The sequence below is a fragment of the Hemiscyllium ocellatum genome, chromosome 29 (genome assembly GCF_020745735.1).
Source record: "Hemiscyllium ocellatum isolate sHemOce1 chromosome 29, sHemOce1.pat.X.cur, whole genome shotgun sequence".
In the NCBI taxonomy this organism is placed as follows: Eukaryota; Metazoa; Chordata; class Chondrichthyes; order Orectolobiformes; family Hemiscylliidae; genus Hemiscyllium; species Hemiscyllium ocellatum.
The window spans coordinates 24,004,901-24,017,094 of record NC_083429.1 but is presented as its reverse complement, the minus strand read 5'-3'; the positions used below and the strand labels follow the sequence as shown (position 1 = coordinate 24,017,094).

At 38.7% G+C, this 12,194-nt stretch overlaps 1 protein-coding gene across 1 annotated transcript; it reads left to right on the top strand.

Annotated features, from left to right (window-relative positions):
* Positions 1–555: 555 nt before the first annotated feature.
* On the top strand, positions 556–960 carry LOC132829511 (large ribosomal subunit protein uL23-like). Its single transcript, XM_060846731.1, has one exon. The coding sequence runs from the start codon at positions 556–558 to the stop codon at positions 958–960; it is 405 nt and encodes a 134-aa protein (XP_060702714.1).
* The last annotated feature ends 11,234 nt before the right edge of the window (positions 961–12,194 follow it).

Genomic DNA, 12,194 nt, shown 5'->3' with positions numbered 1-12,194 from the left:
ACACAAATGCCAGGCAATGACCATCTCCAATTTTAAACAATCTAACCACTGCCCCTTGGCATTCAATGGTGTTACCATCACTGAATCCCCATTCATCAATTCCTGGGGGTTAGCATTGATCTGAAACTCAACGAGACTCACCATATAAATATAGTGGCTACAAGAACAGGTGAAAGTCTCGGAAAGTAAAGCAAGGAACTCAGCTTCTGACTCTCTAAAGACTCTCCATCAATTACATTGCCCAAGTCAGGAGTGTGATGGAATATTCCCCAATTGCCAGGATGGAGGCAGCTCCAACATCACTCAAGAAGTTTGACGCCATCCAGGAGAAAGCAGCTCGTTGGATTAGCACGCACCCACAAACATCCACTTCCTCCATCACTGATGCTCAGCAGCAGCAGTGTGCGCTATTCACAAGATGCACTCAGAAATTCACCAAAGATGATTAGAGATCTCCTTCCAAACTCACAACCCCTTCCACCTAGAAGGACAAAGGCAACAGATGTTCTAAGGTTTTGAAAAAGCCATATATAAAATGCAAGCTTTTTTTTTAAGATGACAAAGAAGGAAACTGTTCCTGTCAAAACTGTGGCTACGTCCAAGGCCTTGAAAGAAAAGAAAGCCATTTTGAAGGGAATTCATAGTCACAGGCAGAAGAAAATTAGGACAACACCTATCTTCAAGAGAACAAAGACACCCAGGCTGAGAAGCAAACCAGATTATCTGAGAAAAAGTTCTCGCAGGAAGATGAAATTGGACCATTATGCTATCATTCAGTTCACTCTGACCACTGAGTCCGCTATGAAGAAAATTGAGGACAATGATATTTTGCTTTTCATTGTTGACATCAAGGCTAGGAAACACCAGATCAAACAGGCTGTCAAGAAATTATATGATATTGATGTAGCTAAAGTCAACACTCTTATGAGGCCAGATAGTGAAAACCAAGCATATGTCTGACTGGCTTAAGGCTACGATGTGTTAGATGTTGCAAATAAGATTGGTATTATTTAACTTGGCTTCATGAGGAACTGTATTAATATGTCAATAAAATTTTAAAAACAAAAAATGTTTAAATATTAGCTATCGCATTAAAATAATATTGGGAAAATATAAGAAAGAGCAATAGTTCATTGATAGTTCTTTCTCCCTAGGAATCCAGGGTGCATCTGCAAAGCTCATCAGAGATCTTGCACATGCTTCACTATCCTATTGCAAGTCTCACCGCATTAAGAATTTACGATGACAAAAGATAATAAAAAAGTGAAATAGTAGCGCCTATATTTCTTCCTTGCTTTCTAACTTCAGTTTCTCCCTGGTAACAGGAAGTCAAGGATATAAATGTACAAGGAGGAGATGGCCTAGTTGTATATTCGCTAGGCTATTAACCCAGAGACACAGCTCATATTCTGGGGACCCTGGAAAAAAATAATCTGGTTCACTAATTCCCTAAAGGGAAGCAAGCTGCCATCCTTTCCTGGTCTGATCTACATGTGACTCACAGCAAGGTGTTTGATTCTTAACTCCCCTTTGGGCAATTTGAGATGGACAATACACACTGACCTAGCCAACAATGCACACATTCTGTAAATAAATGAAAATAATGCCTTCTTCTTGACCTCATATGAAGTATTCGGACCTTGAGGTTAAGCTAGGGAAGTATAGGAACTTATTTAGCAGCTAAGCATTCAAGCTATGCAAATGATATGTGGGAATATGAGATGTGATGTAAAAAAGATTCAAGGGGCATTAGACAGGCTGAGTGAGTGCCAAGAGCATGGTGGATAGAATATAATGTAATTAATTGTGAGGTTATCCACTGTGGCAAAAGGAAAGATGGTGCAGTGTATTTTTACGATCGAAAAACATTGATGTCCAAAGGGAACTAGATGTCATTGTTCAAAAATTACTGAAAGCTAACATTCAGGTACAGCAAGAAATGCAAAAAGCAAACAGCATGTTAGTCTTTATACTAAATCCTTGTAATCCACAAGGAATAGGGGCACAGATCTCCCACCAATAAAACAAAAACATGGATAGCACTATAATAGAAATTTCCTATCTACCATGAAGGACCATGTGATCCATCAAGACTTGTCAACTAGGAAAAAAGAAGTCAGAGTCGAGCCAACCTCACAAGGATATAAATCTGTAGGTAATGAATCCATGTGTAATGAAGAATGAGTATATTGTAAATAGATTGAAGAACAGAGCAAAGATGTTTTGTTTCAATTATATAAATCACGGTGAGACTGCACCTGGAATATCTCGAGCCTAAGTAAGGATATCCTTGCCATGTGAGGAATGTTGCAGAGGTTCAGCATTATGATTCTTTGGATGGTGGGACTGTCCTTTGAAGTGCATTGTATTCTCTGGAGTTTAGAAGAATACTGGGCAATTTGAAAGATGATCAGCTATGATTTAGAATGATGGTTCAATCTACCTGCTCAGACATGTTAGTCCACACCTTAAGCCCAGTCCGTCACATAAAACCAGCCTTCCATCCATTGACTTTATCTGTATTTCCCACTGCCTCGGGAAAGCAACCAACATAAACAAAGACCTCTCCCACCCTGGTTATACTCTCTTCCGACTTCTTCCGCCGGGCAGAAGATATAAAAGTTTGAATACATGACAAATATTCTCTGAGTTCTATGATTCCATAAATAGATTCAAGAACAGCCTCTTTCCCTCAGTTATCAGACTTTTGAATGAATCTCACAATCGTTAATTCTGATCTCTTTCCGCACCTTCACTATGGCTGCAACAGTGTATTCTGCAATTTGTTCTGCTACCCTGATGCATTTTGTATGGTACAATCTGATTACGTAGTAGACAAAACACTTTTCACTGTATCTCGGTACATTTGACAACAATAAATCAGTCAATCAATAGTAGGTGGGACTTAAACCCAGGTCACATGGACCAGGGGTAAGGATATTACAACTGTGCCACAAGAGGGCTCTAACACGTAGTTTTTTTGATGTTAGGATGAAAGCATAGGAGGTAACACTAATACTACTCCTCCAGGTTATGTTATTATTCATTTATTGCCTAACATTTCAGAAATGCAAAATTAGTTTCAGTTGACTTTCCTGATGCTAACATTTGAGCAACTACACTAGAAATTATACATGTGAAAGGCAGAGAGAACACCAGGGCAGCCAAGCACAATTCCTGAATATGGATCCACCATCTCCACTGTACTATTACTAACTCAGACTGGCTACTCTCCAAATAGGACATCATCTTCACAGTGTCTTGAAGCATTTGTGGTCATTTCAATCTTAACCAACATTTAATTTTTTTTATTGTAGTCACTTGTGTTTGTCACTTGATTGTTATATTTCACTGCATTACAACAATTCATAAACATACCATTGCGGGTTCAAAGCACTTTAGAATATGCTGCAGTCATACAAGGTCTATATAATTACAAGTGTCTTCTGGTTGGCCACAACTATGTAGCCTATGTGGGGAGATGAGGGAATTGGAGGTTGGGAATTGGAAATTGGGCAGGAGGCAAGATGAGAAGTATTCCGCTGTGATGTTGCAGCTACTGTGAAGCAGGTTTGAATACTGCGCTGACCTTTACCTGTGTTTCAATTTCATATGTCAATCTTTAGATTATTCCTCTGACTTCTAATCCTAAAGCCAACTGGTCAGTTATTCAGCTCATCTTTCCCTCTGCATTATTCCTTACTGCCATCAAGATGTGTGAGATATTGACCAGGCGAATGCTCACGACCAGCTTCACAAAGAACACTGTGATGAAAAAAACTAATCATTTGCATATATTGTTCAACATAACACAAAGGTGGGAATTACATCCTGTGTAGATATTTCTGCAAATTTTTTTTTTTGAAATCCCTATGGCTGCATTTTCCCAGACCAGGAGCAATGGCTTTAGCGTGGGGAAGGGAAATGCTATTGTTCTGGTTCATGTTCTTGTCGCTGCGGAGTTTTCTCAGTATAGTGACTGTTACCCACTTGGCGGCAGCAGGTAGCCAACTGAGGGGGCATTCCACGGGGTTTTGGGGAGATACGATTAAAATCCACTCACGAAAGTGAACCGCAATTTTTATAACAGTTCACCCTTCCTTTTCACCACCTGCAATGTTCTTTCAGAAGCCCAGCAATTAAGTACAGGGTGTCTAAGCTACATACATATGTTTTAAGAAGGTGGGGGAGCACATATAGCACTCAGATGTCCTCAAACAGAGGGATGTCATTGTAGTTTCTTCATGTAAGCTAGTCAGGCAGCAGGATGCTGCGTAAGTCACCCCACATTTATGGGCTATGGAGAACTGAGCTCTCATCTTGCCAACAGCTGCCCTCCCTTCCTTTTACAAGGAACTCCAACCTTCTGAATTGGCCACCTTCAAAGGGGCATCATGTGTCCAACTTCCTCGCATGATCACCTCTGGATTCCTGATCCAGAACTAGGGTCACATTCCTCCTAGGAAAATGGGACATTAACTTGATCATATGATGCATCTCCCATTTAGGTAACCCTAGTGTTGGCCACTGTGGTGCAGTGGTAGGTCCCAAGTCCTGAGCTAGTAGGCCTGGGTTCAAGTCCAATCTATTCCAGATGTGTGTCATTAGATCTCTGAAGAGGTTGATGAGAAAATATCTAGGTGATGTCTCATTATTAGAGACGTAGCAAGCCTAGGATGGGACTGTGGGTGGAAGTATTTTCTTTAAATCATATTACAAGCCAATATTGAGCCACCTACTCATGAAAAGCTCACTCAAGACCTGGAAGCTTCTATCCTGGTCCCAGAATGACCTTCTGGCCGATGTAATATGTCATACGTGCCATTTGCAATGGAGCTTCTTTGGGACATTTAAGGTAACGTTACTGGAGTAGATATCTAATTGGCATTATTCTAAAGTCCCACAAGGATTTGCTGAAACTATATTCAAAGACCATGCTTTCAGAGCAGATTTGCTTGAAGGTTAGGATAATATTAATTACTGAATGTAGGTAATTCACATTGTTTCATATAAAGAGGACAATTATGAACACTCTCCTAATGAATTTATGTGGGAGCTGTATTGAGAACAAGTGACTTCTAACTATGCTACATATATACTGAAGGACATTTGTCACCTCTAGTTATTTGTGGTATTAATATTTTTCTTTTATCTTGGGAAACAGTTTCAGGATTTATGGATGAAGGACTGTGCAACCATCCTCTCTTGCTAGTAGGGAGAATTCCACCTAGAACATGTTTTGTCCTCAAGTCATCCTCTGTCCCTTCCATGTGGGGGAAGAGTCTTGACTGAATTTGGTGCCTCCACTGCTAGGTATCTTAATTGACTTTGAGAACATACTGTTTGCAAGAAATGAATAACAGTCCAATTGCTTACTACCTATCATGAGGTACTTAAATACATCAAGATCACAAGCCAGAAAAGAAGCAGGGGAAATTCTGTTTATGACTGATAGTAATTACAAGCTGCACAAGTCATCAAAGCATTAATGAGTTGGTGTGTCAGGGCTGGAAAAGAATCTTTTGATGTAACTGGTTCAGTTTGTTAGGAATTAAAGTAAAATTCAGTCTTTTATACCTTTGATCTTCCTACTTCAAGGTTAGAACTGCCTTCAGTTATTTTTAGGTATTGTTTTATTTTCAGGTATTTTTATATCTCTAACTATTCAGCTCATCTTGAATCTGCTGGTTGTATTGACTCCTTCAGACTCCCCTTCCTTTTTGTGTACAAGGAGTTTAGAGTTTTAATTTGTTGTGTTCTATGCTGACAGTTTATAACTGTTAATATGCAGTTAATGTCTAAATTACTTGTGGTAAACAATATTTTATATTAAACACAGAAAATCGGATTGTGTTTTCTATCAGCGTATGTCTGAATATCAGGAAAAGTGGGGAATTTTGTGTACTTATTTTAAAATCTTCAACTTAGAGTCATAGAGTCATATCCAGAAATAGCAGGACCTGCTTTCCAGCTTGGCACCACCGCAAGTCGTGACACATATCCAAGTGCCCAGTCTTTGTGCATGACGTGTCCTCACTTAACACCCGTCCCAACTCACCTTTGTCCCTTGGGGAGAGGTCATTGGGTAGCAACAAGGAGCAGAATCTCTGGCTGACTGTTCTCTACTTGTTAAAGGAGCCCTAACATCTAATTTTGTGCCAGAATCTTCATTGAGATCAACTAATTCAACATTGCTTGGGACTAAACCCTAGGAATTCCAAGTTCCATTTTACACCATGTGATCTATTTATCAATTTGAATGATCAGGATGAATCCCTTGATTGCTTATTTTAAAAAAAGTATTACAAAATAAATGCTCAGAAGGAGGCTGGTACAATTGCAGCATTTAAAAGGCAGCTGGATGGGTATATGAATAGGAAGGGTTTGGAGGGATATGGGCCAAATGAGACCAAGTTAGAATAGGATATTTGGTCAGCATGGATGATTTGGACCAAAGGGTCAGTTTCCGTGCTGTACATCTCTATGACTAAGATTCTATAACTACAAAAAAGTTAACAGCACACATGAAAACAATTTAGCCTTTTTTTTTGGTCATTGCAGAGTCTGCTAATAATCCAAAAGTAACTTCATTAACTTGATATCTCTTGATCATCCTGTATCTTCCTCTGTATTAGTAAGGATAAAAGAATTAAGCAATGTGGCTCTGCCACAACTATCACCTGTGAAAAAGCATCACATCACTCAAAGTCATAGAGTCCATCCAGTCTAAGTCCTTGGTGTGTATAAACTTCCCATAACCTCTCCTCACCCAGTGAGGGTTTGGAATGGCTCTGGTGATAAGGGATTTCAGTTACTAAATTAGAGTGGAAAAGCTGGAGTTGTCCTTCGTACAGAAGGGAAGGTTGAGATGAGATTTCATAAACATGTGTTGAGGAGTTTTTTTCTTGATTTTCACATTGGTTTAATGTCCTTGCAGCTGCTTAGCTTTTGAAACAGTCTTCCGCTATCCAGGAAGTACAGAATCGGTGAGCCCTGTAAACACTGGCAACTCTTAGAAATACCCATGAAACTGTTGCAATAAACAAAAGTTGCTTGAAAAAGTACCCCTCTTCCAAGCTCATAAAATTGCTAATCAAATTCATCCTCTCATGGGAAAATAAAAGCTTTGTTTTTCTTATCATCTATCAATTTTGCAAAAAATGAACAACCTGATAATGGAAAATCAGTTCAAGGAAAGATAAAGTCTTGAAAAGTTCTAAAACTAACAAGAAACAAAAAGGTAAAAGTCCCCTTCACAGCTGTGTCAACAAAGGCTCTCAAACTAAATACATTGAAGCCTTTGAAGATTGCTGAACAATCGACATTCTTGCTCACTAGATGGTTGTCTTCACTGAGTGACAGGCCAGCCTAAGACTCCAAATTTAATGTTTCAAAGATGAAAATCTGGCCCAGAGAATGGAGTATTCAATCAAGGCTAATTTATAAGTGGTATGTTACACTGTTAGAGGTGCAATCTGCAAGATGAAACGTTAAATCAAGACCCGAACCACAGTATCAAATGAACATGAACATTCCCAGGGCAGCATTTGAACCCAAAGGAGCAGCTAATGTGGCCATTTTTATCATTGTTGCCTGTAGAATATTGACACTTTTTCCTAGATTACAGATATGACTAATTTTAAGAAGTGGTTCATTAGGTGCAAAATCTTTCAAGGTGGCCCAAGCCTATGAAAAGTGCAACATAAATGCGAAATCCTTGCTTTCATCTGGCAAAACGCCAATCCGAACAAATCTGCTCAGAAACGAAAGTCATAAGTCTGGTGATAATATTAGCTCAATGATTTGATTCAAATCTTGGCAAAATTTATTGAATCAGAATTTACTGCAGCATTCATTAAATTTTTTGGTTACCCTTCAGCCCAAAATATTTTTGCATCACGAATTGCTGAGAGCGCAGGCCGGTAAGGGCAAGCCAAGGTCAAAAGGACATCGGAGACCTTGATGAACAATGGAATCAACAATCTAACTCTCTAAGCAATGAGATCTTAGAGGAGAAACAAACAAATGATGGAGGGGGAGATAGAGTCTGAGTCAAATTGGCACAGAAATAGAAACAAAGAGGTTGAAAGATTGATTAAGAAAAAGTGAAAAGTGAGGCAGAAAGGAAAAGTAAAAAACAAACATGATTTTACATTTTGAAAATGCTCTTTTATTGTTTATAGTTACTACCTAAACAAATGAGGCTCCACAATTTCAGTTATTCTCTTTCTGGACTGGAAAGGTTAAGTAATGTTGCAGAAAAATAAATATCATTAAGGGTCCTTATATCATTACCTATTACCCCTAACTTTCAGCAGCAAGCTTAATTTATTATAACTACATAAATAGAACGAACACTTGAAATTCACAGGGAGACCAATAGCAAGATTCTGTGTGTGTGGAGAATGGGGGAGCAGTTCAAATCATACAACAACCGTGGTGATTCGCAACTTTTACCGTATCTCCTCCTCACTACAAATTGCTGATCAACACAATATCATAACAGGGTATGCATGACTCCTAATTTCTTACTATATCAAACCCTGGCCCAGGATGATCCGAGAATGTGTAGCTGGGATAGTGTAAGTTCACTTTGCCTGCAGGTATTTCTCCACAAATTTGAGGGAATTGTTTCTGTTGGTTTTGAGCTACTGACCATAATGTAGCATACAGCAGCACAATGGTTTAGGTGTCCTCCTGAGACAGGTGGTGGAGCTGTCGTTAGTTCCCCCATATATGCCAGCCTAGAAAATTAACAGATGGAAATCAAAAGCTTTAAAAAAAAAGGCACAGCAATCAAAAAGATGAAAACCCTGTTACAGCCCTATTACATAAATGATGACAAAGAGGCAGTCTTTAAGTGCAATAGGATGTGAGCTTGTTATAACTTACCTATGGATATAGTCAACAATCCATCACTTTAATTGCAGTGGAAAGAGCTTAAGTACTCAGAGCACAGAATGTCAAAGTGATGAATTTGGAATTTACTGAAATAGGGTCAGCTCTAAAGATACAACATTTTATTTGAGAAGGTTCTCTGGATCCTTACCTCTAAAAAGGTTTAATTTCCAACGTTTCATGTGGGAGACATCACTTTGAGACCCCTGGTAATTCTGACTTTTCATTCCAACATGATTGCCCTCAGAGGCGTGCTGCTTTTTTAAACATGAAAATATTTGCGGTGAGTTTAATATTACTTAATAATGAAAATTCATCTAAATCAAACACTTAACTCATGTATCCCATGTTACATTGTCAGCTGAAATTTTTGATGAAACATTCTTTTATAACATGCTAGCCAAGATAGGACAAACATGGCTTACTGTTATGTGTCCCAGAGCTCATGACAAATCAGACTGGCAGGAATACCTGAATTGCTGTAGGATGGTTCAACGATCATAACATTTATCTCTTTTTAAACTGCTTCAGAAAGAATTTGCTTGAATCAACACCATTAGAACAAAACAGCTTGATCAATACTTAACCACCAATCAGCCATTCCTCATTTAGATTCTGATCAACTTGTTGCTAATGATTCCAAGCTACCAACAACAGCAGACAAGCATTGATTCAGTTCATGTGAAATTCCTCAACTGTTTTTGAGTCTATGAATAACTGATATCAATTAAAAATAACATCTGGTAACAAAACAGAAAGGGAGACTCTCAGGTTGTAATTTAGTGGCTCCCCACACAGGGGGGGGGGGGGAGGGTGGCAGTGTGATTAGGTGAAAGGATTTGCAGTCCAGCTGCCCTCCCACCTCTCAATGATCAGATCAGAGGCACTAAAGGAGCTGGTTTGCATATTTTTTCTGATCTATTTGCTATTATGAAATCAATATCTGTATATAGGATTAGTTGTTTATACACACAGAGTCAAAGTTAAAATCTAATACCTATTTCTTGGTAACGTGTCCACCATGAGTTCAGTGAGTTGCCAAAGATCAGAAGACATCTCCTTTGTTTTCATTGGTAAATGACGAATTCTAGAATCCACAGTTGACATAAAGCAACTGAATTAGCTCAGTCACCTGAACAAGTTTCTGCTTATGGTTAAATAAATTTTGGGCCTGAATCAGAACAATCTATGTTGGATTTTTTGTTTGTTATTGTTGACAATTGCCTCCATGATGCAAATCTAAATACTACTTACATAAATAAATCCTGTACAACTGTGAGATACAGTTACCTAGACATTGGGTACTACACTAGGTTTTCCCACCCTGGTTAGTCTCAGCCCTCCTTAAATAATAAATGGTCACAGGTAGCACTCATACCCCAGAGTCAGAGGCCTATGGTGTCAGAGATTTTAATGCATAATTCATGCCAGCTCTGCAGGCCGCTACTGAGGGAGTGTTTCATTGTTTTCCAATGATATTCAAATAAATCGCATTGATATGGCTTTAGAGGAATCCACATGGTGCATAATAGAGGAGTGGTTTTAACATAAAAGTTATGGAGGTACAATAAGGAATCAGAGAAGATATGGCGAATATATGCTGGTATACAGAAAAATCTAAGAGCCATGTGCTGGCAGAGGGTGCATGGAGAGTGTATGAAATGAGAAGTAAATTTTAGGGCACCTTTAAACAACGTTTGGACATGCATTACGACATGGTGTAAACCCTCCTGCTTAATTTAAACCAGCAATGCAGAAGAGATTTATCCTGTGCTGTAACCTGTGAAAATTTGAGAGGCCAAGAATTATTTAAAGTACAAATTAACAACTTTATTTCTTAAGGTATAACAGAGAATAGTTAACTAGCAACTATTTACAATTCCTTCCTCTGACCTATCTTTTACCTTCCCCTTCTACAATACGAGTCTGATAAAATTCTCCAATTAAGATTTACCAAAAATTCAAGTTTTCAAAACCAGCCAGATGTCGAATCTTCTCTTCCTTCCTCTTCTTTTCTTTTTCTTACGGATTTCTGTTTCACAGGTAACTGATCAATAAAGGCATCTTTAAGAGAGCTGTTCTCTAAGCAGTCTGCAGATGTTGATGGCTTGGCAGTTCTCCTCCCAACTGTTTAGTGTTCCCTGGTCTTCTACCCCCAAAGCATTGGATTGTATCATTGGCTTATAAGATTGTTAATATACTAAATTCAAACTTGATTGGAGTTTGGTATTTTTTGGGATATAACTTAAATGATTGGCCTAATTTGAATCTGTTTTGTCGCTTCCAGGCAACCAGTTACCCTAGCTACTGAACTTCATGTTACATTATATCTTGTTCAGAACACTTGGTGCTGTCAGGTAGTTCTGCTAGCTTTTAATTCTCTTAAAGGTACAATACACCCACATCTTCATAACACTCGCCTGCTGTGCTGGAGGACTGACCCCCAATGATCAGGTCTGAGGCACTAAAGTAGCTGGGTTATATATTTTTCTGATCCATTTGCTATCAATAAATCAGTATCTTTATACAGGATTGGTGGTTTATACATACAGAATCATAAAGTTAAAACCTCACCACAAAACCTAAAGTCCTCACACACTCTTTTCGTGCTTGGAAAGTGCACTATAGGTGCAATAGCTGTAAAAAAAAATACAAAAAATGTGAAAGGATAAAATGGCACGTGAAGTCATACATGGGTAAGGGTCCCTCATGTCAGTTTTAATGGTTTTGGGTGAAGATTTTATCCCTAAAATCAGAGGAGGGTAAGGTTGAATATTTTAAAACCAATGGCATAATAATTACAATAAGGGAAATCAGTTTAAATATTGTATGGTTCTACCATTAACTGCCTGGTTGCCAACACTCTGAAGAAACAATTTGCACTGACCTTTCAGTTGTGGTTCCGTTGGTAACACTCACACCTCTGAATTAATGGGTTTTGGATTTAAATCCCATTCTAAGAGTGAAGGACAAATGTTAACAGTTTGATGTAGTGCAGAGAAGCTGTCTTTGTGATAAGATGTTAAAACACAGCCCCTGTTTGTGTGGATGCCAAATATCCCATGGCAGTCTTGAGGAGAGCAAGGAATCTATGCCTGATGTTCTGGCCTATATTAATCCTGCAATCAAAGTCACAAAAACAGATCATCTGGTCATTATCGCTGTTGTGGTTGGAATGAGATCAGCCAGGTGGATATCATAGAATATTAGTTCCCTGATTGGAACTGTTAAGCTGGGCCAATCAGGGAGTCCTGGTTGACAGATAGAAACAGAAATGTTGTTCTTGTGCAGGCGTC

Coding starts and splice junctions, on each gene's coding strand:
- LOC132829511 (XM_060846731.1), top strand. CDS start 556: ATGACAAAGAAGGAAACTGTTCCTGTCAAAACTGTGGCTACGTCCAAG.